Source organism: Haplochromis burtoni, unplaced genomic scaffold (assembly GCF_018398535.1).
Source record: "Haplochromis burtoni strain Fernald_Lab_line unplaced genomic scaffold, NCSU_Asbu1 Contig_29, whole genome shotgun sequence".
In the NCBI taxonomy this organism is placed as follows: domain Eukaryota; kingdom Metazoa; phylum Chordata; class Actinopteri; order Cichliformes; family Cichlidae; genus Haplochromis; species Haplochromis burtoni.
This window is the reverse complement of record NW_024582390.1, coordinates 1,784,503-1,811,185: the sequence shown is the minus strand read 5'-3', so window position 1 is coordinate 1,811,185 and position 26,683 is coordinate 1,784,503. Positions and strand designations below refer to the sequence as shown.

At 39.4% G+C, this 26,683-nt stretch overlaps 1 protein-coding gene across 1 annotated transcript; it reads right to left on the bottom strand.

The window, feature by feature from the left end:
- Positions 1-1,638: 1,638 nt before the first annotated feature.
- kcnj3a (potassium inwardly rectifying channel subfamily J member 3a) lies at positions 1,639-25,266 on the bottom strand. The gene is made up of 3 exons (XM_005918248.3): positions 23,671-25,266; positions 22,485-22,701; positions 1,639-3,494 (listed from the first exon to the last, which is right to left on the bottom strand). Exons 1-3 carry the CDS (start codon positions 24,346-24,348, stop codon positions 2,899-2,901), a joined length of 1,491 nt encoding a protein of 496 aa, XP_005918310.1. The 5' UTR covers positions 24,349-25,266; the 3' UTR covers positions 1,639-2,898.
- Between the last annotated feature and the right edge of the window lie 1,417 nt (positions 25,267-26,683).

Sequence of the window (26,683 nt, the reverse complement as noted above, 5' to 3'; positions counted from 1 at the left end):
AATACATGTCCCTCTGAGACATTTACAAAGAAAACAACTGGTTAATGAAATTGCTGTAGAATTTACCTGGAATACAGAGGCATCCTTTTCAGGAAAGATTTGCATGCATTTTGATATCGCAACCCTAAGCATGATACTACATTTTACACCAGTATTTGAACGTTTTTACACTTCACGTTAAATTACAAATGGAAATATACAGAGCTTATACAAGAAGTTATGTGTCAAAAATGTTTCTTGTCATGCTGTGGCAAGTGGACCTTTTTTCATCTTGGAGTGGAAAAAGAATGGGGGTCATATCAATAGTCTCATCTTACACTCGGAAAGTAACGTATTTTCCCAAATGTCAAAGCATTCCAAAATTTAAAAAGAAAAGGTTGCATAGCCAAACTGAACACTCCCCAGACACTTTATTAGGTACACTTTTCCATGCTCAGAAATGCTTTAATTCTTTTTGGCATGGATTTAGCATTCCTCATAGATTTTGTTCTATAATGGCAGGGTAGCATCACACAGTTACAGCACATCCATTGATGTGAATCTCCTGCTCCACCATATCTCAAAAGACCTCTATTGAATTGAGACCTGATGACTGTGGAGGCCATTTGAGTACAGTGAATTGACTTAAACTTTGTGACATGGCATGTTATCCAGCTGAGGGCAGCCATCAGAAGATGGGTAAACTATGATCATAAAAGGATGGACAGGTTAGCAATGCTAAAGTTGTCTGTTTAAAATGATGCACAGTCAGTGCTAAGAAGCTTAAAGTGTGCAAGAACATATTCCCACATCATCACATCTGAACCAATGCTGAAAGGAAGGATAGATCCATGCTTTTATGTTTACATCAAATTATATCCCTACCATCTGAGTGTTGCTGCTGAATCTTAAAGAAGTCCAGTCGCTTTTCTTTCCTTAGATTACCATGACCTGGATGACTGAGAACCTTCGCAGACAATCATCACATCAGTTTTCTATTGTCCAATTTTGGTGTGAATTATAACCTCAGTTTTCTGTTCTTAGCTGACAGGAGTGAGACTTGGTGTGGTCTTCTGCTGCTGTAGCCCATCTGCTTCAAGGTTCGTTGGACTGTGCATTCAGAAAATGCTCTTCTGCATACTTTGGTTTAAGTGAGTGGTTATTTGAGTTGCTGTTGCTTTCCTTTGAGCTTTAACCAGTCTGGCCATTCTCCTTTGACCTCTCGCATCAACATGGTATTTTCACCTGGAAAACTGCCACTCAGTATTTTCTCTTTTATGGGACCATAACCCTAGAGATAGTTGAGTGGGAAAATCCAAGTACAAACATCATGCCACATTCAAAGTCTTGTCAAAGTTTAGTCAAAGTTTGAAGTCACTGCATTCTGATGCAAAGTTAAAATTTCAGTACGTTGTTTTGATCATTTCGAAGAACATTTGGGTGCATTTTCCTGCCATGCGATTGGAAGTGGCCAGTGAGTGTACACAGCTTTGGGTAATTCACATGGCAGTAGATGCAGCCACACAGGTCAGCTATTAACAGTAACGAAACAATGGTGTTGGTCTTCCATCGTTTTGACCGCCCTTAACACAGTTACATTTTTTCACCAACTCAGTAAAGTATGCATTATATCAAGTCAAAGGAGCAAGATGCTCAACATTTACTTTAGATCTTTATTCCTGAAGAGATTGGGTATCATACAATGTCTTTGATGCATTTAGAGAAAACCAGATTTCATGGCATGGATTCAGTCAACAGAATGAATATGGGGCTGTGGTAGACCCTGTGGCTATATAAAGATTATAGTCATTATAATATTATTGCTTTCATCACAGAGGAGGAATATTATGGGCCCCTAAAACAAAGGTTATGATTTTCTTATAGGCCCGGTAAATCTAAATAGTAACACCTAAGTTGAAATTCTAAAGGAGTGTCTTGTATGACCACACAGGCCTACTATAGATTGTATTCTGTTATATAATGAAAAAAGTGATTGCACAGTACTAGACTACTGCCCTAAGCAGTCAATTTAAAACAGAATGCCCATAAATAGGTTTTAATATCACAGGGTATAATAGAATGATTGTTTTGTGCTTATCAGGAACAAATATTCAATCTTTCAACTTAAGTGTTACTTTAATAAGTGAAACTCATTGTGCCCAGTTCCGATAGGTCATATGAGGCTGATAATGCACTCCTACGTAAATGTAAAATGCATCATTTAGCAACATATTTTGTATTTGATCATCTAATAAATTCATAAAATCGCACATGGTAAAATAGTCTATATATGAAATGCCAAAAATACAGCTGTGAACAAACATGAAAATGGAAACAAGGTAATATAGTTAAGGCTAAACATCTTTGTCTATTACCTTTGTATAGCTAAGTCAATAAGAGAAGCATGCAGTTAACATAACATTGCCACGATTTTACATTAAACAACAAAAGCAATCAACTCAAAACAAATGTATGTGCCTGTCGTCACCACAAATTAGAACCATGTAATGTAGGTTTTCCATGTTGTAAATCATATGGCTTTGTGCAATTGTTCCACCGTCTGCAAATTCATTAATGAAATTCTTTTTGTAAAATAATATATCAATAAATGTCATGCCAGAAATTATTTAGATTCTGTTCTACATGCGCTGTTTCTTACATGCCAGATTGTGCTAATTGTACATCATCCTTAAAAAAACAACCCAAAAAAAATCAGAGGTCTTTCATCAGAGCATGTACACTTACATCCAGAGACAAATGTGCTCAATTCCATCCCCACACTTTATATAAGGTTTTTGTGCACATATTCTACATTTCTTTTAATATAAGAATATTGTCCATTAATAAATTAGGAATAGTACAAGGACTTCAGTTAGGGAAATAAAAGTGGATGGCATAATTTAAAATATGTTGCCTGCTTTATGTAAAGCGATCTGAATTCATCTTTCTAAGTTTAGGCGGCAGGTGTCCGTCCATCCTGCCCGCCCCTCCTCCAGCCAGTCGCTGCAACTTTGGAGGTAGGTCCGCCACTGACTTACTGATGGGCTCTGTGCTGATCTTGGAGGCCTTCCCACCCTGCTTGTCGTCAGAAACGCCAGGAACAGAGCTGATTCGCTGCAACTTCATGGGCAGGTCGCCAAAGCTGTAAGTCATCTCTGAGGTGGTGGAGCTCATTCTTAGTAGCTTCTTAGGCAGGCCGTCCCGCCCTGTGATCTTCTGGAGCTTGGTAGGCAGCTTGGTGGTGCTGTCATTGTCCTCCAGGGTCTCCAAGCAGTCCAGAGAGCTGTTCTTCTCCCCGCTGTTGCAAAGGGATGGAGCCATGAGGGGCGAGGAGAGAAGCAGGGCCTCCTCCTGTTCCTTCACGCTGTAAGGAGGGGTGGGCACCTCGAATGTAGCATGAAACTGAGAGTAGTCCACTTTAAAGAAACCTTCTTCCAAAGATATGACCGGGAAAAAGCGATGTCCCCACAGAACCTCGTCCTCGGTGTACGATGTCCTCGCTTGGCAGGTCATTCCTGTGACGAAAAGACAGAAGACCCTTTAAGTTTCACAAATTATGTGTCACTGACTTATAACAGTACAGTTAACCCCAAAAATTTAAATATGAAATATTTCAAGACTCCACTATTATACAGCAGAGCCCTGATTTAATTATGTGCTTGGCACTCTTCCATAAGAGCCAATATGTTATTCACCAGAGCTATTTTTAGATGACAAAGCAAACAATATTGCAAACAAAACTGCCTCAATGATTAAGCATTTACTGTATTACAGAGCCAGCTGCCTAAATAAAAAGCTTAATTGATTTTCCCTTCCTAAATGTGATGTTTATGAGCAATTTCCAGGCTAACATGAACATTAATTAAAAGTATAGTTGAGTAATTGGCTGCACGTGTTTTATAAGAATGAAAAAATAATAATTACAAAAGTCCAATTTTAATTAAAAATTATGATTAGTAAGGAACTTCCACTGCACCTGTCATGTATTCAAAGAGTACAGTGCATATTAATATTACATTTACTCTTTGGTTTAGCATCGTCTTCACTTATGGCAGTCCAGTACAAAAATACAGGAAAAAAAGACCTCCAATCCACTCTTATTCTACTTAACAGCTCTGTCCACGCCTTAGCAACTACAACAGATAGAAGTAATATTTCTTTTTAAGACATTAAAGGGGAATCAGATGTTATGCAAAACACACATACACACACACACAAACATACAGACAAAAAAATGTTCATTATCCTTTTTCATGACATTGTTAAGCCAAAACCAACGTGACAATTTGGGTAAAAGTGCTCAATTCTGTCCTTTGGAGATTACAAATTAAACCACAATAGCCTTATTAGCATGTGTCTGGCTTGTGTGTGTACTTGTAACCATGCCTTGCAAATTTGGCACATGATAGCAGACTATTATACATTTGGAATAAATGTTCCCTCACTGGGGAATTAAAATCCTGCTTTAAAACTCCCCTCGCATCCTCAGAAACAAATTAATGCAATTAGAAAAATCCCAAGGTTTGAATTAAACAGCATTAAACATTTGTTTTCATCCAAAGTTATTGGATGCTTGTAAGTGATTACTCATCGTCATTATTCAGCAGTAGCTATCAAAGCCATGTGTGCATTATGTCACACTCCCCTGCTTACAGGAAAGCCTTTTCTATCCCAGCATAGTTAACATTCCGCTGAATAAACAATTTTAATTTCTAGCTGAAAGTGAGTGCAGAAAAACTATAATTAGGTTTACATCTTGAACAAAATACTAAATTGGTTATATCACACAGCTGAATGGCTGGGACATTCATGTTAAAACTTGTTGAAATCCATCAGGAAATCAGCAACTGCGGTTCATAATTATCACACATTTTAATTACCAAACTAATATTGTTCTAGCAGCGACATTTGGGTCCAAACTAAGAGAAAGGCGCTTATTCACAGTGAGACACTGCTGCTGATTGCGAGGATGTCATCATCGAAACTAGCAGCATCTGCGATTCCGCCTGATTCCCAAGGTCATAAAATAATTCACTGATAACAGCTCTGTACACAATCACAGATGTGAACATCAAGTGCGTTTAGGGTATTCAGTGTATTACTTCTGCACTATTGCCTCAAAGTCCCCGAGCCTTTTGGGCATATACAAATGTGCTGCAGTGAATAAAGTGGGCAAAGCTAATGAGAACTGTAGGGCCAGAGCGATAGAGTTAAGCCTGAATGGAAATCTTATTGCATAGTGAACCTGTTAAATTTCCGCCAGCCAAAACACAGTCGCCATCAACAGGCGTGCAAACACCGATTGTGAGAAAATTCTGGTGGAAAATGCTTTCAGACTATAGCTTTTGACAGCTACTTAATCACCACCACAAATGAGCTGCACCTTCTTTATCAAACATGTCGCTCAGTGCTAATTGGACATTGATACTATATCTAAAAGACTACAACACTCTTTAGTTATTATTTTTTAAATCAAAGGAGTGAAAGGGGTTGCTACAGTAAAAACAAAATCCAAATAGCTTCATCTTACATCTATTAATAACACTATCGGCCCTGCAGATAGTGTAGGAGTTACTGTAAGACCTCTGTCTCTGGAAACCCATGAACCCTGCAGGCCTGGGGCCGAATCCCTGCTCAACCTGTTCCCCTTCCTCTCAACCCACTCAGCCCACTACGGCAGAAACCTCTCTGATGTCAATGATCTAATCCGCTGTATCATCCTTCAAGAACTAACAATAGCACCAGGCTTAATCAAGATCATTAATATAGATTTCAATTCCATACATTATTCAAGAACAGATACTTGAGCCATTGCATAATTGTAGACACTGTTGCATCAGATATGTACAATTGTGTTGCTAAAGACCTGCTGTTCTGCAACGCCCACATTCATATGGCCACACCATAACAGACACAGCAGTGATAATGAACTGTGCACCTCGACTTTCAGTAAGGCCAAGACACTGCAAATTGTATGGAAATTTAAACATTATGCTGTGTATATCGAAGTTTCGTATCAGTTAGAGAGGCACCCCTAGATCGAGTAACAGAGTGCAGTTACACGGCCTAAAATAGCAGCAGCAAGAAACCATAAAACCTCATTTAGATATTTTTTTTACAGTTACTATGTATCATTGCTAAAAATAGAAATCTACTCAAATGAGAATGCCCATATCGGATTGTACAATGTATTACTGGTAAAGCCTTATGTAACTCTTAAACACACGCCTGCCCAGAACTCAGCGTTTCTATGGAAACAAAACTGTAGAAATGTGTGCATGTGACAGCCATAAAGCTTTTTCTCTGCTTAGTTTGGTCAAAAGTAACAGTGACACAACACAAAAGTCTCTCAACAGCTGAAAAAAAAAATGCACAACCCAACTGCTCAGAATGGATTTTCCACTGAGGACGGGCTCAGATCCTCAATATGGCTCCCGAGCCAGACCAAAATAGTTTTATTGTCACTGAAATGTGACCTTTTACAACACAAAACCACACAACTCAAAAGTGTCTGCCTTTTGGTGAAGTGGGGAAAACATATATTCTGGTGACATCTCATCAGCGAAGCCCAAAACTCATAATACAAATGTCATTTTTAATAAAGCACAGAGCAATTTTCTCATCCCCTTTCATCCATCACTCGGGCGAAATATTGCACTGTTTCCCTCGGATGATCTTTGCGGCATGTACGTTCTGTATCACACAAACGGGTCATAAATGCACGCGAAGCAGGGGTAAAAAAAAAAAAAGAAGAAGAACACAACAAGCAAACGCACAAAAATAAACATATCTGTTGTGCTCTGTGCTGCTGGGAACAACAGCAGGACGTCACAGCAGCGAGGGGGAGAAAAAACACCTCTGATATGTGGTGTACAGTGTTGTCACTGAAACTTAGGTTTATTGATGTTACCAACACCTCTATGTCAAAAAAGTGAAAGCTAAAATAATTTTGTAGTCACAGTTTTTATACTGTATGCTTGATATAGTATAGGCTTCCCAGTTATACTGAGTTGGTACCACTGGAACTACGCTACATGGATTTTTAACCACTTCTGGGAAATTCAAATTCTTTTTATTCACCCCATCACTTCAAAAAGAACAAGTTGCAGTTAACATCCATGGCTGTCCTGATTAAAATATTATCTTTTCTTATTAAAATATGTACATTGTGAGAGAAATTTATAGGTGGATATGAAATATTAAAGCCACTATTTCAGCATCTGTGAAAATGTAAAAATAAATTGTCACAATCTCCCCTTCTGTTCCTGAGTTATAGCATTTAATAATGGTGAGAAAAGATCATCGCGCCACAATGAAGTTGATAAAATTCACTTATTCACTTCACTATTTCATCTGATCAAACATTTATGTGTAATTATTTCAGTTTCACATTTACAGCCCAAAAGTTGTTTTGTGAAATGTCGTTAGCATCGAGGCATAAAAACGATGTGCTGTAACAATAATTTAACCTACCTCTATGAGTCATGACAGAAAAAACAGAAAATCAACATAATGTTTGAAATTTTTAATCCAAAAATCACTAAAACAGCGCTTTCCAGCTTTTCCAATATTTAGATTTTTCTTTCTTTTTATGATTTTTATGATAAAAAAAAGTAATTTGAATATGTAGAATTTTTTTAACTGTCCCTTGAGGAGACACAATGACTGACAGATTTATTAATTACACTAATAATCATGATAATAAATCAACCTGTGGTCAGTTTCATTCATTCTTCAGTTCATGTAAACAGAAAACCGTCAGGTTTCACCAACTCTGTTAAAGAAAAGAGAAGCCAGAAGAAACTAAGTGGGGGAAAAAAACATCACTGGAATCAGTAAAGAGGCAATTCCTCATTCAGCCCATTAGGAGAGAAATTTGTAACTGTGTGGATCCATTACACTTCTAATTTCAGTAAATCGTTATCTGTTCCCTTCTGTGACTCTGTATAAGGCAATACCAGTATATTTCAAATCCTCTGTGGAGTGGCTCTTCTCTATAAAGTGCTCCGCAATAAGAGATTCTGAACACCCCTCTTACAGATTCTCTGGAAGACAAATCAGGGTCTTTTGGCTGTTTTATCAACAATACACAAGTTTCACAGAGAAAGACCTCTCTGTTATCGACTTACAACATCTTAAAAAAATGTATCTCTCCTTTTGTCTGATTTTTTTGGTGTGTGTGTGTGTGTGTGTCGATAATGCTGTTGCAAATTACTGAACCACCTCAAAGACACTTATGCTGGCAGGCAACATATGGGGGAAGAGGGTAGACTCGGATCAAATTATTATCTGCTTTCAGTCCCTCAATTAACCTAAGTGAGTGGTACAAGAAGTGCAAAGTCCTTTAGTAAAAGTAGCCGTTCGACTAAAGACAAATACAACAGTAGAAGCAAAAGTCCCACATTGAACACCGAGCATCAAAACGCAGACAAAGTTAACGTCTGACTGCTGAACATAGTAAACAGAGCTAAAGATGACTTAGATTTTCCATCTCCACAGCTGTGATCTGATGTCATTGTTGGTAACATAATGAGTCCATCTGTTACATGCTTTAATTCTTACTTTATTATGTATCGCTGAAACAGGGGTAAAAACTGCGTCTCTCTTCAGTTTTGATTGACAGTCTTTCAGATAAGAATCATTTCCCGTTTTACCTCGACGTGCCAGTATATTGGTTTTTGGAAAAAAAAGTGAAAGTCACAGATATTACTTAGCGCTGACTTTTATTGCGCAGCTTTTTAAGAAAGATTATACATTCCCAAATCATTGCAACATTTAAACCAGTATTATTACCTGTGAACTTTTTAAAAAAACATTTTAAGGATCTCTCTATTCATAAAAGTATCCCTACATTGCACAGTCTGTGTGATATATGGTATTTTGGGGCCTAAATTGAAAGTATGAAACCCCATCAGAACCGCCCCCCCTTCAGAACAGGACTCACATGATATGTAATATTCATGTAACAGCATGAATAACATTTGAATAATCCTCTGCTGAACTCAGGAATGTTGCACAGATATAAAAATGCAGCTCATTAAAAGTAGATTTCAGAGAGGAGAGAACATGGAAAACAGAACGAGCATGCAGATCTTCTTTTGTCATCTCAGCAACAACCATGTTTGAAAATCAACTCACAGGTATTTTGCTAAACCCTGAGGAAATTAGTAGAGAGCAGTGAGATGTAGAGACTGCCTGTGCCCTATCTGCACCATAGCTAAAATATTTCACCGACTGACTCCACAATAGAATGAAAAAAAGAAGAACAGGAAATCGCGTCAAGAATAAGCTTTGAGATTTAGGCGCCCAGAAAGCCACCTCAGCTTGAGACTCTAAATAAATGCACTTTTGTGATAAGACAGAGCTAGCTTCTTCTCTGGGCTAACAAAGTGAAGCGGAGTGACAGCAAAGATAAAATGGGTTCTTTGGTGACTGGAACAGAAAAGCACTGTAAACTCAGAGGCAGCCTGCCAGTGTTTCTTGATAGTAGCTGAAAAAAAAAAAAAACAAGTGGTATTCACAGACACGACGGTCTAAAAGAAGCTTATCCAGGCTGGAAAAGCTGCAGGATCATATCCGATTGGTACTCGGCTCCGTAAAAATCACCGCTGCAAATCTGCACTTGACACACTGAGGACAGAGTAGAGTCAAGGGGCAGACGTGAGAGCAGAGGCCTATTAATTTCAGCTCTGTCAAATTATCTAGGCAGAGTCTCGATCTAGATTTTCAAATAAATAAATCAGAGCTATTGTATGATTAAACAACCCACAGCCACCCGGCAAACGACACTCAAAATTGACGGCTATGTGAAAATGAAGGTTTATTCAAATGACTTCTCATCTGAGTGTTAGTCAGAAGAAGAAAAAAAAGGGAAGGTGGGTGTCAAAGAGTTCTTCGCAACCTCATATTTAGTGACAAAATCACAAATAACCTCCTTATCCCTCGCTCACTCTCTGTCTGGCTCTCCCTTTCGCTCAGTCACTCAAATGGTTCTACACACACACACACAAACACCAGCGCAGTGCTGTCAGCAAAGTCCCCTGACAGTCTATCACGGCTGTGGAAACAGCTCAAGTGTTATGTATGAGAAAAACGCTAGCAAAAACAAGCATGAGAATCTGGACATTGCACACACACGGTCACACAACATTATTCAAGATTCAGCCTTTTATCTGTGCGCCGCTCCTGTCAAACATTTGCTGCAGCCGAGGCTATCCGCATCACGTCTTTGTCTGCAACACGCGATTACGAGGTATAACAATTAATTCATAATAACTGCTCTGTTCTTCAATTAAATCAGGGAGGAGCATTCCCCTGTCTGTATTAGGTCTTGAAAAACTGAAGAATATCAGAGGATGATGACGATGGATGCCATATCTGCTTGCTGAAGAAAGAGAAGTGCAGCTCACAGGTCTGAATAACATGTTTTTAGTTTGTCACAGCTATTTTTTTTGTAAAATTTGACTCTAGTATTAAATTTTTCCTGCAACACAATAAAATTTCTTATTTGATAGTGATAGTGCTATTGCGGCCACAAGTCCTGATCAGCTGTTTCTATGGTGACCACAATCAACTGGTAAACTGTGGAGAAATCCAGAAGCATTCAGTGACCTGTTTTTCACAGTTGGACTTTTCAAGGATGCAAATAAGTCCCCTCCCTTCATTAAATACTGTTTTAGTGCGTAATCCCTTTGTGAAGATGGCTTCAAGTTGCTTGCAGCTCTCAGATTCTATTCCAGCCCCACAGCGCGGGGCTCAGCAATGAGAACAAGAAGGAAGCTGATGGAGGGAAAAGGCAGGGGAAGTGCACTGCTATGGGGGAGGGGAGAGACTGGATGCTGTGGCAATTGCTTGAGTGTGGAGGCTGTTGGAAAGGGAAGGAAGGAAAAGGAATAGGAGCGGGGCTGCCAAGCATCTCCACGCAAGGTGGGGTGTCGGGCAGGCTACAGGAACATATGGCTGAGGGCCATTAACACAGCCAGAAGAGCGCATATTACCAAATGAAGGCAAAGCTGATACCGTCATAAAGGGACGCAGTTGAGCAAAATGCCAATCAATGGATTTCCTTTAGGCCAAAAAACCTTTATTGTTCATACAGGAGAAATCACACTGAGTAGGTGTCCACACCAGCTGAGAATATGAAAGATTTGCTTCTCATTATAAAGTATATTGAGTTCAGAAACGATCAGAAAGCCAATTTCTTTCCTTAAAACAGACTGAATGAGTGAAAGAAGCTATAATCTCATATTGATCGCCACTATTAAATCTTCTTAAGTCATGAAAAGGAGTTACAGCTAAGAGGGGGGCAGACAAAAGAGGGATTTTCAAGCCTTAAGAGATCTCGCTTGGATGGTATTAAAAGGAGTAAAGAATCTCTATTGTTTTTTTCAAGTTTGTCACTTGAGCTTGAGAGCGCATTATTCCAGTAAACTAAACCATGTCTGAGCGGCAAAAATAGAAAGAGACGTCCCAGAGGAGGGCCTTGCAAGAAGACAAGCCTTCAGAACAACATGTTCATGGGGCTCTGTGTTTAGGCCTCGGGATTGATTCACCTGCACTTCAGGGACGGTCACAGCTCCGCAAATCAATGCTGCGAGTGCATCACAACCTTCTTTGGGGTGATAACCTCTTAAACAAGCATAACAACGTAACACTTGCCCTGAGTGTCTGTCCTCTATTATGGCTGGAGTCATGTCAATGTTGAGGTCTCCAGTTTGTGTTATTAATAAAATAAAAAAAAGAAGTGTCCTCACAACAAAGTGGCACACGCATCTTCTGAGAGACAACATCTACTCAAACCAAGTCAGTTATTTCTCGCACTCGGAGTAGAGGCAAAAATTGAGGTACTGCTATTTTATCGCGCAGGTTCATTCCAGGTCTGCCACCACACCTCTTCTACCAGTGATTTATTGCCATCCAACAGAGACTTGACAAATCCCTAAAGACACAATTACCGTGCTCACCCCTTGGGATGGCAGCATCTGAAAGGGATAATGAATCCGGTATGTCATAGCTAGTTCGTTGCAATGTCCATTATGAGGGGTTCAGCCCCAGAGCAATTATTGTATGTGCAATAGCCATAAGATGTTAATCTTACACGTCTTCCTAGAATATCCTTGTTTACCTAAAATTTGCAATGCTAATGTCGCGATACGACATGAAGGAAACGCATTTGTGCAGAGCAGCAGTTGCTACAGGTGTTGGACAAAATACGTTGAACACATTTTAAATATAACATAAGCAAATCAGCTTTGAAATAAATATGCTGATGCCTATAAAGCTTAGGCTACAAGACGCTCTGACTTGTTTCTATGATGAATATGAAGCTTCAGTTTTTCTTGTTGTTGTAATGGAGTGAAATATATTGCAAATAAAACCCAATTACCCAATCCAGTGCAACTACAGACTTTAGCTGAACCAACACCTCTCTGACATTCTCATAAAATGAAACGGTTTGCTTCATAAAGTTAGTTCTTATTGTGGGACTAGTGTGACGCATTGCATTAAATTTATATAGAACTTTGTGATTCTGTGTCATTTCTTTTTTTTCTTTCTGGATGTGTCACAGCTACAGATCTTTGAAGTTATTCATTTCAAGTGAGAAATACATGCAAAACCTGATTCTTTACTCAGGTACAATAAAGCAGTTTACAGTAAAGTGGCTTTTGAAATACAGTACATAAATGAAAACACAATTGAATTCATTAAATATTAATGCAAAGTGAAGCTATACTGTAGGTAAAGTTTATATAGGAAAGTCTCATTGAAAATATTTAAACTTAAAGCTGAAAGGCATCCAACACGTGGTTTATCTCCTCAGCTGCACAGGTGGATCTCTGCAGGGACAGACACCTCTCTCAGGAGCTCTCACCCCGAGCACGTTAGATTTAATTGGAAAGCCTTGCTCTCACCTGAGCTGCGACTCTCAACTTCTCCACCGAACCCACTTTAACCCTTTGACCCGCAGGCCCGAGACAGGGAGCATGACACTGAGATGAGAGGACATGCTCTCGCTTCAATGACTCAAAATGAATTATGGTCAGCTCCTCTGATCTTTCACAGCTGGCTCATAAACGGGGTTTGCGTCTGTAACTGACGTCAGGTGACCCCAGACCTCCGGGGCAATGGCCTCTTGCTCATATGAATGAAACTGTGAGGCCTCTGGCGTAAAAGAAAGGTCTCAGTGTTCATTTCAATTACTGCTGCTGCTGATGATAAAGCACAGATCAAGCCATGACATTGGCTGCTCTGTTAATCAGTGGCAATGAATGTTCCCAATTAATTATGCTGGCTGGCTTTACCACTAGACAGAGTCTACATCAAAGTGATTATTACTCTTAATTTCATTTTCCAAGTATGTGTATTTGTTGCACAACAACTTAATTGATGATATTATATAACTTAATAGTTTTTCCTCCACACAAATCAGTATTCATTGTTGTTTATTTACATAAAATGAGTGCCAAGCCTTTTTAATTCCTTTTTTATTACTGATTCCACAATCTGATGATAAATCTCGAGCATCTGTTTATGTAGACGAATCCAAATGCTAATATTTTCTCCATCGTGTTTTAAAACTTTAACGCATGCCCAAACACAAACTTCATTTATAACAGACACACTGCTGTTCCAACAAACTGAAGGTAGAAGATTCATCATTCAGGGCTGATCTCTCCAGTCAGTATTTATACAGTATTTATGCATACAAAAGCACATGAATAAACATTAGTAGCTGCTCCAGTCTATAAGCAACCACCCCTGCCACCTACACTCATTTAACAAAAAATGAGCAGATAGCTGGGTTATTCTATTTTTTATTCCATAACAGTAATTCATGACAAATCTTTGTAGCAGTATGAAAAAGAGGGGGCCGAAAGAAACCTTTGCAAACAATCCAAATCAATGCACAACTTAATCGATGAAAAGAGAGTGCTTTTGATGTTTTACCCATAATTTCCTTCATTATCGGCCTCAGAACCAAATCAAGAGATGAAGCGTGATTCAGTGTTTCATGTACGACACAGAGGAAAATCATTTCGAAACACTGAGATCATTAGTTAGTGCAGTAAGCTGAATGCGTTTGTGCCCGCGGTACAAAAGTGATGCGTCACCAGAAGAATGAAGCAAAATCTGAGTGAAAACTGAGAAGAAGAAAAAAAGTAATCCAACCAACTAAATGACGTCTAAGAGCGCTGAGTTCATCATGAAGTATAAATCCTGAAGAACCTTGGCAACTGTGCTTAAAAACATTTCTAAATATGACTTATATGCAGCACTCTATGAATTTCGCAACAAGTATAATGATCACACTCCACACATTTGCATGAAAGTCACATCTCTCTGAAAAGATAAAGAGTTTATGCTGATGATACACTTTATGCTCATGAATCACTGCTTTTCATAGCCGATGAGTGAATTTAGAAACACTTTTCGGAGGTTTGCGAAGATTTCAACACTGTTTTGCCGCCATGTTAGACTGAAAACATAATACAAAATTTCAGGGACAGACTAATGTGCTGACTTTCACTTCTGTAATGAAAATGAGGCCCCACGAAATAAATCATTAGCTTGTTTATCGTTATTTATTACGTCTCTAATCTGAAAAGTGCATGGTCTTAAATTACATAGATGCACATTAGCTCCGTGGGAAAGAAAAAAACACAGCATTCGCACAGGAGCGCTGTGGAAATCATGAAATACATTTATTTGCAACACACTAATGAGTTTCATGGCTACAGCAACCTAAACGTCTGTTACTGGCAGCTACAGTTTATTTTGAGCTCTCAAGATTCACCTCCACTAACGAACAGATTGCCTCTGGCTCGGTATTTAAGCCTTCGTAGTGCTGAGCAGCATTACTGGTGTTAATGGGACACTTATCTAAACTTCTGATGTATTTTAAGACTGCATGTAGTAGTTGTGATTCATCTGGCAAGTCAAACTCAGGTCACCATCCGCGCTGCAGCAGAACAGTGAAAATGACCTGCAGCGCTATTAATATGTCATTATATCACAATTTGTTTCTATTTTTCTGACATTCAAGATCAACTTTTTTATATATATTTAGAACAATACTTGTCATTTGCTGTGCTGCACAACAGCAGACGTGCGGCATGTCATACCAGGAAAAAAGTGTGACTGCATTGTATTTGGGTGGGCTGGGTTTGGGGACCTGCTATTGTGTATGCTGGCTGCCTGGTATGAGATAAACTGTTGCCCATGAAGAGTATGATTTCAGTCAATATAGGTGATGCAAGGTATTATATGGTAAAAGATAACGGGAGTCATACTGGAAATCTGTCTGGTGCCTGTATTATATTCTGATGCCTATACTTGTTTAGCACAAATAGTAAATGAGCTGGTTCTTTTATAGCACGTTTCCACTTGCTCTACTTTCCTATCTAGCATTCACGCACACTTCAATGAAAGCACTGGAGAGCAACTTCAGTTCAGTATCTTGCCCAAGGATACTTCAGCATGCAGACTGGAGCAGTCTGGGATTGAACACCAACCTTCTGAGTTGTAGTTGACCTGCTCTACCTCCTGAGCTACAGTCATCCCAGTCCCAGCCTGTAGAAACTATATTTATGTAAAACTAACGTGAATTATTTTCTTGAAAAATATGTTCTTTCTGACCTGTGATTATATGTGACACTCGTTTTAAAACACATAAACAGATTTTTCAAGAAAGGGCTGGTTCAGTTCTGCACCTCATCTTGGAGGTAATTTAAGTGGATGGTTGAGTGGAAGGATTCAAAGTGAAGGGCTTTGACACTAGAGTTTGCATCCTGCATATCTTGTTGTTCAAGCCACTTTAAAATTATTCTGTATGAAAGCAAAACCACGATCTTTCCTCACATTCAATTAATCCCAATGAGTGGTTGCACGTTCATCAAACTATACAGCCCGTACTGCAGACCAGGAGCATGCCTTGCAAGTTAACAATTTGCAGATGTTAAAATGCATTTATAGAAAACAATCAGAGTATCTTTGTTTATTTATTTTTAACTAATTTCATATTTGAGGTAAGTTCATAAGTAGAATATTTTCTGTCATTTCATTTCCTCCTTATGCAATTCCTTTTAATTGAGTTTTATGCATATATTGCCGCTTCACAATAACAGTCATGTCAAGGTGTTTAATATCATAAGGTAAGTCCCTGCCCAACTAGAGCTAAACTCTAAGGGATGAGCCTGTATGATCAAGCACTTGGCAACTGTGGGAAGGAAGAACTCCATTTTAACATAAAAAAAAACCCCTCTAATAGAACCAGGCTCAGGGATGGGCAGCCATCTACTTCAAGAAACAAAAATGAGAGCACAGAGATACAGAGTCAAACATTAATGCCGGCAGAGAGAAGACAACATTAAACGCAAAAGTCCAAAGGTGGTGTAGAAACACATGAGTGAAAAATGGTGACAGAAGAAGGAAGGTTCAGGGCATCGTGGGAAGTCCCCGACAGAGCCTATTGCAGTGTAATTAAGCCATGATTGACCTGATCCAGCCCTAACTATAAAAGGGAAAGTTTTAAGTCTAATCTTAAAAGTAGAGAGGCTGTCCATTTCCCAAATTTATACTGAGCCAGTTCTTCACAGAAAATGAGAGGAACTTTGTAGCTGAAGGCCTTACCTCCTATTCTACTTTGAGAATGTCTGAAAACCACAAGCCTGCAATCTGAGAGCAAAGTGTTCAATGGTGGGGTGTTATTGAGAATGATTTCAAATTCAGTTAGATAGGTCATACAAAATGCCTGAGTCAGGCATAGGTAGATGATAAATGACAAAGAAAACATTTTTTATGTGTTTGTTTGTTTTTGATTGGATATATAAGAGTAAAAGATTCGAATAAATTATAACTCCTTTTAGGTCTTTGTAAGCTAACATGAAAGATTGCTGCCACTCCTCCTCCTGGGCTTATGCTTCAAGACACTTAACAGTTAGTATAATGTGAGGGGTTTGATTCATTTAAACTAATGTATTATTCCTGCCATTGCTAGGTTTCTGTAAAGCAACATAAATCACAACTGAACAATTATAAAATCATTTACTCATAAGCATTTAGAAGAGAGAAATCTAATGATTATAAAACCATATTTCATTGTTTTGCTCTTTGGTGCTGTTTCAAAAGTCATTTTTAATGTATTTTTTTGTGTTGATCTATTGTAGCTGATCTGGGAGCAGTCACAGTCTCTGTGAGGATGAGGTTTTGGAGGGATAACAATAGAAGGGAAGCTGCAGAGAGGAGCGTAAGATTGCAAGTCTGCTTTACAGTCCAAATTCTGGAATGTCGGGTTTTGGGGAAGTTTTACGTATTCAGCCATTCTTCTAGAAATGGGAGCAGCACCATCCAAAGTGGGATGGATGTCATCTCTCCTAATAAGACCAGGTTTTCCCCAGAGAGTTTGTCAGGTGTCTATAAAGCTCACATCATTTTCTGGACATGATCTAGACAGCCAGAGGTTGAAGGACAGCATGCAGCTGTACACGTACACAATTATAAATATATATTTTAACTCAAAAGTACAGTTTTTAAATGTAATGTTGCTGAAACAACAAAATATTTTTAAAAAAAAATCTAACTGATCGAGAAATCACTCATCTTTGAAAAAAAGAGTTTATTACAGACAAATGGCTCTTTCCAAAATAAAAGCTATATTATAAGCTTCTTCTGGGCTATATTCTCAGCAGCATATTAAACATATCAGGTCCCCATAAGGAGAATCATGTGCTAACGGCTGTCTAAATGACTCGGGTAAAGTTTGTAGCATGCGTGCTTGTTGTTTTTGTCTGCTTCCACTTGTCTTTGCACTAGGATGATGTCGGAGTAAATGTGCAGTCATATGCATTGTGTTCCCACTAGTGCTGTCAGCGTTAATCTTGTTAAAATGACATTAACGCCATAACGCCGCAAATCTCCGTTAACGAGTAACCGCGGATCGCCCCGTGCGTGGGGCTGGACGGCGTCAACACGTTAACAAGCTAACTGGGCTAACGCACTGGCGTGGCACGTCCAACATACTGTTTTACTTTCTAATGTCCATGACACGCTTACCATCAGGGTCATACTTCACATGAAAACCAAAATAGTTCCAAACGCCAGATCTGAATGAGGGTGGGAGAGGTTCAATTTCGGCTAGCGTTGAGGCAGCTGCCATGTTGCAACTAGCTTAGCTTCATCTTGCGCTGCGCTCAGTGGATCTGCGCAGATCTGTGCAGATCAGTGCAGCCTAGGCGGAGTAGTCGAAGGCAGATCCACTGAGCTCTCAACACAGACAGCATCGTCAGAAGGAAAGTTGATAAAATAAATTAAAAATTTTGTATTGTTCGATACATATGCGTACCGAACCGAAAGCACTGTATCAAACGGTTCAATACCGATACGAGTATTGTTGCACCCCTAATATATATATATATTTTTTATTTTTTATTATTATTTTTTTAGCAGGTGTGTTACCAAGTGGGGAAAATCAATTGTGGTTATATGGGCTATTCTTGCTGCCCTGTTTTCATCATCGCTTCTGTTTTCACACACTGTCATCCAAATTGTAGACTTACTACTTTTTTCCAATGATTTATCTGCCCACATTGTCCAAATCAATCCGCCCCTGTTCTTTTAATTCTTTGCGATCTGTCAATCTCCCTTTCGAGCTGCCCTGACACCCCTCGTCCCTGTCGCCAACTCTTTGAGGTTGTCCAGAGCACCTCATCCAAAGTCTCGTCACTCATCTGCTTACTCTGCCTTCATCTGAGACTCACTGAAAAGGACTTAAATTTTGCATATTCAAATTTTTTGGTGAAAAATCTTTTTTTGTTGATTCCATTATAAATAGTATACTGCTAACTAATTCTAGTAGTAAATAAAGAGAAAAAATAACGTGACCACTAATATCTTCGGTTATGAAGAAATACAAAAAAACGACAATCTGAAGCTTTATGTATATTTATATGTATTATCAGATAAATAAATTGAGATTGTAGGCAGGATGGGTTTGTTGCAGTCTTGCTGTATTAACAGTTTCTATGAGACAAACTCTGAATAATCACAAATGGACAGCGAGTGTAAACGGCCACTAGACCACTTGCCAGGATTGATCTGGGACTCATTAGACCCTACGTCCTCTGAAGGGTGTTCTCTGCTTTCTCTGTATTATTGCAGGGTCTTTATCTTTAAATATAACACACCTTGAGGAAACTGTTGTTGTGATTTGGTGCTATATAAATAAAATTGAATTGAAATGAATTGTGCAAATACTATTGTGTTCTGAGACAGCCTCAAAAAAGGCAAAACAAAACAATACACGGGATGTATTAGTGCAGGATATGGTAGTCCTTTTTCTCACTACCCTAAATAGCTGGAATAACCCGTACATCTTGAGCCATTTAGGGGTTTTTTTTGCTCAACCTTGCTAAATAAATTTTTTGCTTCACTGGCGACAGACAATAAATTTGACCTTCTAGCGGAAGTGATGTAAAAAAAATCAGAGCACGATTGGTCAGCGAGACACCTTGGAGACACATAACGACACATGACACAGGTCTATGGTGACTGAGCCACGCTTTTCACACCTAATTACTCTTCAGTCTGACTGTTCGAAATGCATCTTCACATCCAGTTTAAACAGAGTCCAGCATGCACAGAAAACGCTTAAGCATATAATAATCACTTTTTCCAGCAGACCCTACCTTATTGAAAGTGAGCAAATATTTCTGCCCTACAGTCTTAGTCTATCACAGACTGTGCATTTAATGTCAAATGTATAATCACATATGTACAAAATGTTATCATTACTCTAAAAGGACAAAATGCATTTGTATTTATTAAGCATTGCAGTTATACCAGAGTCGCAAACATCAGATATTAGCTGGTTTGTAGTCATTACTTGTTATCCACTCCTGCTGCAATAAATTCCTCCTCTTTGATCCAAGCACCTGTCAGGCCTGCAGTGCTCGAATAATGCTGAAATAACTAAGCCGGGTATTATTTTACAGAGATCCAGTAAGTAATAGGTGGATGAAGCACACACAGACACAGAGCCTGATGCGTACTGCTCTGTAGCCCATCACACTGCTAAAATTTCTTGCTGGGAAGTAAATTGGTGTGTGTTGCTTCTATTGATTGTTTGACATTATTCCTGTTAGCGCCATTAACTCATCTAAAACTTGTTACTACAAGCCTATGCTGTTTTTTTCTAAAGCTAGTCTGCTCTTCTGGCAGCATGCACAGTACATTAACTGCAATTTATCCTCTGGAGCACAACTGGTATTACTGCGGAAAAGAAAAAAGATAGGATGCCACGAGACAACCTACACGTCTCATCTGGAAGCTGTATCACATTGAGGCAGTGATTAAAAACACCTTAGGCTCTTGTTTAAAAGAGAAGAGGGTAGGCTTGTGCCTTTTTGCACAATGTAGGGGTTTTCTGAGGTTACAGCAAAATAGAACAATTCTGAGTTCCTTCACGCTCTTCTTTTCTTCTTTTGTGCGGAAAAAGAACTGACAAAATATTTTCGTGTGATCTAGAGGAACGAAAGGTTAGTGTGTCAAAAAGGGTACAGTGTTGTGTCTGTTATTATCTAATGGGAAGCCCAACAGCCCAGTGATGGCGAGGCTTTAATCTGGAGAGTATTTTAACTCATGTTCCAGACAGTGTTTTTCCACGCATAACAAGAGAGAGAGAGAAAAGAAAATAGTGGGGAGTTGGGCAGCTTCTTCACTAGTAAACACGAAGCCTCATAAATATTTCATCTTATTCTTTCTCTGCTGTATCACCTGTTCTGGAAAGCACTTTATGGAAGAGTAACGCCTCTGTGTGCTTTTCACATTTCAGAGGAGAGTCTCCTTGATGCCAGGTGGTGTCAACAACTGGAAATTAGATTCATGTTTAAAAAACATGTTTACCCAATTTATTACCAAAATGATTATATGATTCCTATACCATAAGAATATAAAAAATATCTAAGTTTAGGTGCAGTGCTGCAATCCTGAATACTTAAGGAGAGGTTGCCATGGAAACAGAGTTACACTGGCCAGAAATGAAAGCGTCTGAGGATTTAGACTTTCACTGTACATCAATTTTTAACTATAGATTGTTTCTACATCACCCTTCTCACCAACTTCACGTAACCGCAAGTGCTCCTCCATACAGACACTTCTGTGGAATACAAACGTGAGCACAACAATCCCCCCCAAAAAACACACGGATGATGCGATGACACATGCTTCAGTGACAGCGTAACGCTATAAATATCTGCAAATATAACAATGATGATTTTTATCGCATTGCTACACTGCAGATTTGCCGCACTTGCTTAAAACAGCGAGTTTTAGTTGTCTAGCCAAATGTGCGACAGTCACAAAAGATGTACAGTCACAGCAAGATGAAAGATTAAGATTTAGATCATTTTACACCAGATGTTTAGTGATTATTTATTTAATTTATAATGAGACATCCTCAATTTGTCTTTCACAGAATTAAGTCTGTACAGATGCTGCGTACTGGAATATATTAAAACACAATACAAACTGCAATATATTAACACAACTCAATAATGTGCAGCGCACTTTCATCTATGCAACATGCCAGTGAAATGACGAATCATAAATACTGAATGCCCTGAGCTGGAGGGTCACAGTGAGCTCAATCTTTGATACAATTGCAATAAATTGCTATCATGATTATCTATCAGGAATTGAATGTCTATGCTAATTACTGTCTGCAGTGTTGCCCTGCAAGCTTCCCTGTCACATCTCCATATGCTGTTTTCTCTGAACCAGCCTATTACAACTGCTCCTGTGTTCACTCTGTAACACTGAGGGAGCTCGCCCCACTCTTACTATAGCAACTGTGTCAAATAAATCGTCGAATTTAAAATGACCACGGTGGAGAATTTTACTCGGGGCATTGCTCATCTTGTGGAAATGGAATTCCCCTAATTCTAAAGGGACCTTAGAAAGCAAATTATCATGCCCTCTGAGAACAGCAGCCAAGAGGTAAGAGCTGTTCAGGCACAAAGACGGAGGAATGGAATTTACTGCAGATGACAAAAAGAAAAGGTGTAAAACCAAAACGGTGACCTGCTAGAGCTTCAAGTGTTCTGCACTTAAGTGTGGTTTAAAATTCTGCCTAACTTCTCAAAGCACACAAGGTGTTAAAATTCATTTAAAGCCTGCAGACAAAATTAATCATCAGTGATTTATAAATGCCAACCACTTTCATTATTAGCAGCTCTGTGTGTTTGCCAGAGAAATAAAAATCAATGAATTGCAATCAAGAGGTCAATACCAAGTCCGTTTGGATGTCAACCATTAACACCTATGAAGAAGCTCAATATTATCCATTTCTGTTACAGAAACACATCAAAGTACTTTAGCACCATTAAAAAGACAATCCAACATACTCCTATACTGAAGATGTAGACTGCAGCTATGACTTGAAGTAAAACAGGCTACAAGCTGTCATTTTCACCACAGCAAGCCAACAAAAATGCATGTTTGCTCTTACTCACCTGTGGTCTCCACTATTCCTTCTAATATAACCACAATTTCAAACTGCTCTGTTTGCATGGACCTCTGGGAGAGGTCGTAGAAGGGGCTTTTGGTGTCAATCACATGGCAGATCGTGAGTGGTGAGACGAGAAAGAGCTGATCTGCTCCGGTGCTGAAACCCACGTCCAACTCCAGCTGATCCAGCGGAAGAAACTCGCCTTCGGGGGTCTGGCGAGACTAAAGAAGCATACAGAAAGTGACAGAGAACTCTTCAGTAGAGAGAAGGAAGGGGTAAGACAGCTATCCACAGCATATCAAGAGCCTTTGTGTAAGCTTTTCACATTTTATATGCAATCAGATCCAACCAGTCTATCAGGAAAATTACTACAATTTTCTTAAATTAAGGCAAAAGAAGGACACATGCTCTGAGAATATCCATTTTAGCATAGATTGGAGGTGTCACTGACTCTTTACATGTGTAATTAAATAAACTGGATTTAGTTTGATCCACTTGATCAAAGTGGATTCACCTGCATTAAACTCACCTGCCGTGGCTTATTTGCCCCTATGGAAAAACGAATAAACAAAGCAAAGCAAAAAAGCAACTGTCATCATTTACTAACATGGATGTTGTTGCAGTGTGGCGTATACGTCTTTAATGTGATAGAAGCTGCAGGGTTTTTTTGCAATGTTTCTGCTGTATTGTCAGCATACTCTTGTCTGTTGTTATGATAGTGGATGTACATTTATATTATGGAAAGTGTTTATGAAGCAAAGCAGTAAAAGGCATGGGAAGTGACAAATAAGAATATTCTTGTGTAGAGAAATGAACTCATGGACACACAATGTTATTACTAAGGTGCAGGCCGCTTGGAAAAAGTTGCCAAATTATTTTTTACTGTTATTGTTCTTTTTGTAATTGTATTATAATTCCTGAAAACCATATGCCTTTTGTGTTTTGATTTAGGGTAGGTAATGATCTTCCTGGAGTTATGTCACAAATGTGGTGTAACGTGCATCCACTGCAGTCTATGAAATTTGGAAATACAAATGAGGATTTGTCCAACAGATGCCTCGCGGCTCTATGAACAGTTAGGAGTAGGCTTAAATGTCAGTGTGTAGGCCTTTCTGTATCAGTTTTCTAAACAACTCATGAGGTGAACTATGAGAAACACTGGGGACAAACCCAAAAGCATCATCACTCACTTTTAGCAATTTGCAGCGGATCTGTGCAGAGACCATATGGCTGTTACGCAGGTTCCCGACCCTGAACATGAGAGTTAGTTTTCCATCTCGCATAGAAATCGCCGCATGTTCACTGAACATCAAAGTCTCGGCCCTTTTCTTGGGCTGAGACATCTTGATAAACATGCAGCCGATCAAAAATGCATCGACGATCGATCCGAGGATCGACTGGAAAAGGAAGAGAATGATCCCCTCGGGGCATTTGTCTGTAATGTATCTGTAACCATATCCTATCGTGGCCTCGGTCTCTATGAAGAAGAGAAAGGCTGAGGGAAAGTTATAGACATTGGCCACACATGGAGTGTACTTATCATTGTGGGCTTTGTTGAGGTCTCCTCTGATGTACGCGATGAGCCACCACATAGAGGCCATGAAGAGCCAAGCGACTGTGTAGGTGAGGATGAAAATAAATAGATTCCAGCGCCATTTCAAATCTACTAGTGTTGTGAATAAGTCTGAGAGATATCTGCTGGTTTCACCACCCAGGTTCCCATGCTGGACGTTACATCGCCCGTTCTTGTCCACGAACCGCTGCCTCTTCTTCTTTTTCTCTGGGGGAGGCTGATTGAATCCAGACCCGCTAGATGAGGTGGTCACTACCTGATAATCGTCCCCAAATTTCTTTCGAAGTGCAGACATACTACGATGACAGCAGCGAAAGAAATAACAAATGATTCAATGTTTTTTTTTTCCTTTTTTTAAAGTCTGGCTTTTAGTTGCTGCAGTCGTTAGTGCCCGTGCGCAATGTCTCCTTTTTGGGAAATAAGGTGGTAAAAGTGCGATGTCTTCTCCCGAGTTAGACTTGCATCGTCCTCTTTCGCCACACACTACTGTTGCTACACTCTACAGCCATGAAATATCAATAATGGACGACCAGCTTACAAACCCCAAAGATAGAAGCCATATGAAAAAATAAAATAAAATAAAATAAAATAAGCGACACACAGGATAAGGTATCCAAACGCGCCAGTCGCAGTCCAGGTTTTAGAGGTTTATCAGTTGCAGCGTCGTGGATTACTCATCGCCAGTGAAGGTTGGGGGGCTATATCGACTTGTTCAAAACTGTACTCACGAAGTAAGTTTTCATTGGAAAGTTCAAAATCCTTAAGTGGTCTATAAAAGACAATTATCTCTGCGTAATTAGTCTGTGGAAACGGTTTCCAAGATGAAAACGCTCTTTGCGCACTTGCGGCTGTGTTGGAGATAATTCGGTTTCCAGTCCTTCCTTTGCGATCTCTACACATAGAAGATAAATTGCGCCCAAGTATATGACTGTAAAAAATGACGAGCTGGAGGAAGAAAATCACTGTCCCACTGTCGTCATTTGCTGCTGCGCGCATCGACGCTGTTTGCCTGGTTCTTTTCGGGCACCTTTTCTCCTCTCTTAGAGAAATATCGACTGGATTCTCATAGTTCAGCGGCAGAGATCCACCAGATGCTCTTTTAGCTGCTTAAATCATTCTTTCCCTTCGATTTCCCTGTTCGGCTCCTGCGCACTTCCACGATTTCAGTGATGCACTCACTGTTGCCTAGTGGTACTACAAAGACAGACAATTTGGAGGAGGAGGGAAGAGGATTCGCCTGATTTGACAGGTTTTTTTTCGGGTTTTTTTTTTTTTCAAGTGATCAAATATGGGAAATTGCAGTCGAGATGTCTTGATCACTTTCAAATAATTGCACCGAAAGCAACATTTTAGACTCCAATAATGGAAGAATGAACCCCTGGCTTAGAGATAGATTGCCAATAACAGTTATTAAGGATATTATAAATGCCTTTTGCGTGTTTTAAAAAGCTACATTTTCCTCCTGCAGCTTATCTCTATTTTGCAAAAAATAAAATAAAATAAAAAGTTGCCAAACTAATGCTCATTAGTCTTTTTAAGCACGTAACCAGTTTAAGGAAAAATCGTCCCAATGCCAGTGAACATTTTGAAATGTTTAGCGGCTATTCTTCTGGGTCACCTGTACTGACAGCCACAGCTGACCCCCACATTCATCGATCTCATGGGTGACTGCACCCGATCTATGCTACACACTATCTCTTAACAGAGTAACACCTTCAGCGGGGTAGTTGCTGTCACTCCCAGCAAACTCTTTTAGATCTCAGGAGGACAAAAAAGCTGAAACCAGAATTCACCCATCATATTACCAAGATCAAGGCCACGGGGGAATACACCCACACCATAGTTACCCAGGCTTTCTCTCAAACACATGAAGCAGGGTGAGCAGCCTAAAACAAACAGCTTGTCTATTGTATCTCCACCCTTTTTCCTCTCTATTATTTTCTATTTTATTTTTGTGATTATGTCTTTTTTTCTTGCTAAAATCACAATTACCCCTATCGAAGTCAATGATGTGTGCCTCTTAGATATTAAAGCATTAAAGCAGGATACACACTGCATCATCAGCGCAACAGCAATGTGGATTGATTCGGCTGTATTCATTTTCACCCCAGAAAGAGTAAATAGATCAAATGAATAAATCACCTTCTGAATCAGGCCTGACAGTCACCTACACATCTTGTTGCATCCGGTGTAGTATCACACACAGTCATCTGTGAATATCAATCATTTGTTTTGTATTTACTGCCATTTCATGCAGTATCTCTTGATTTTGTAGTGTAAATATCTATAATGGCCTGTTGCTCCCTTTTCTTTAACCCTTTCTCAATGCAAAGTCTCTGCTAAGTCAGTCTGGTTCCAGGCGAAATCTACCTCCCCTAATATCTTTTATGTCCCTGTACTTAACCACATGATATTCCTTGTCCAGTCAGAACCCAGCAAGCCCTACTGTACCAATGGTAGCTTCTAAAAACAGCACTAAGGCCTGACATAACTGTTTCCAAATGAATGATTGCATGGCAGCACAGAGCAAAGTTGAGATGCCTCTGAGCACTGTCTGCAAGGCACTGTGATTCAGTCCTCTTGAGGAGAACACACAGGAAAAGATTTCCCCATCAGTCACCAGGCCATCA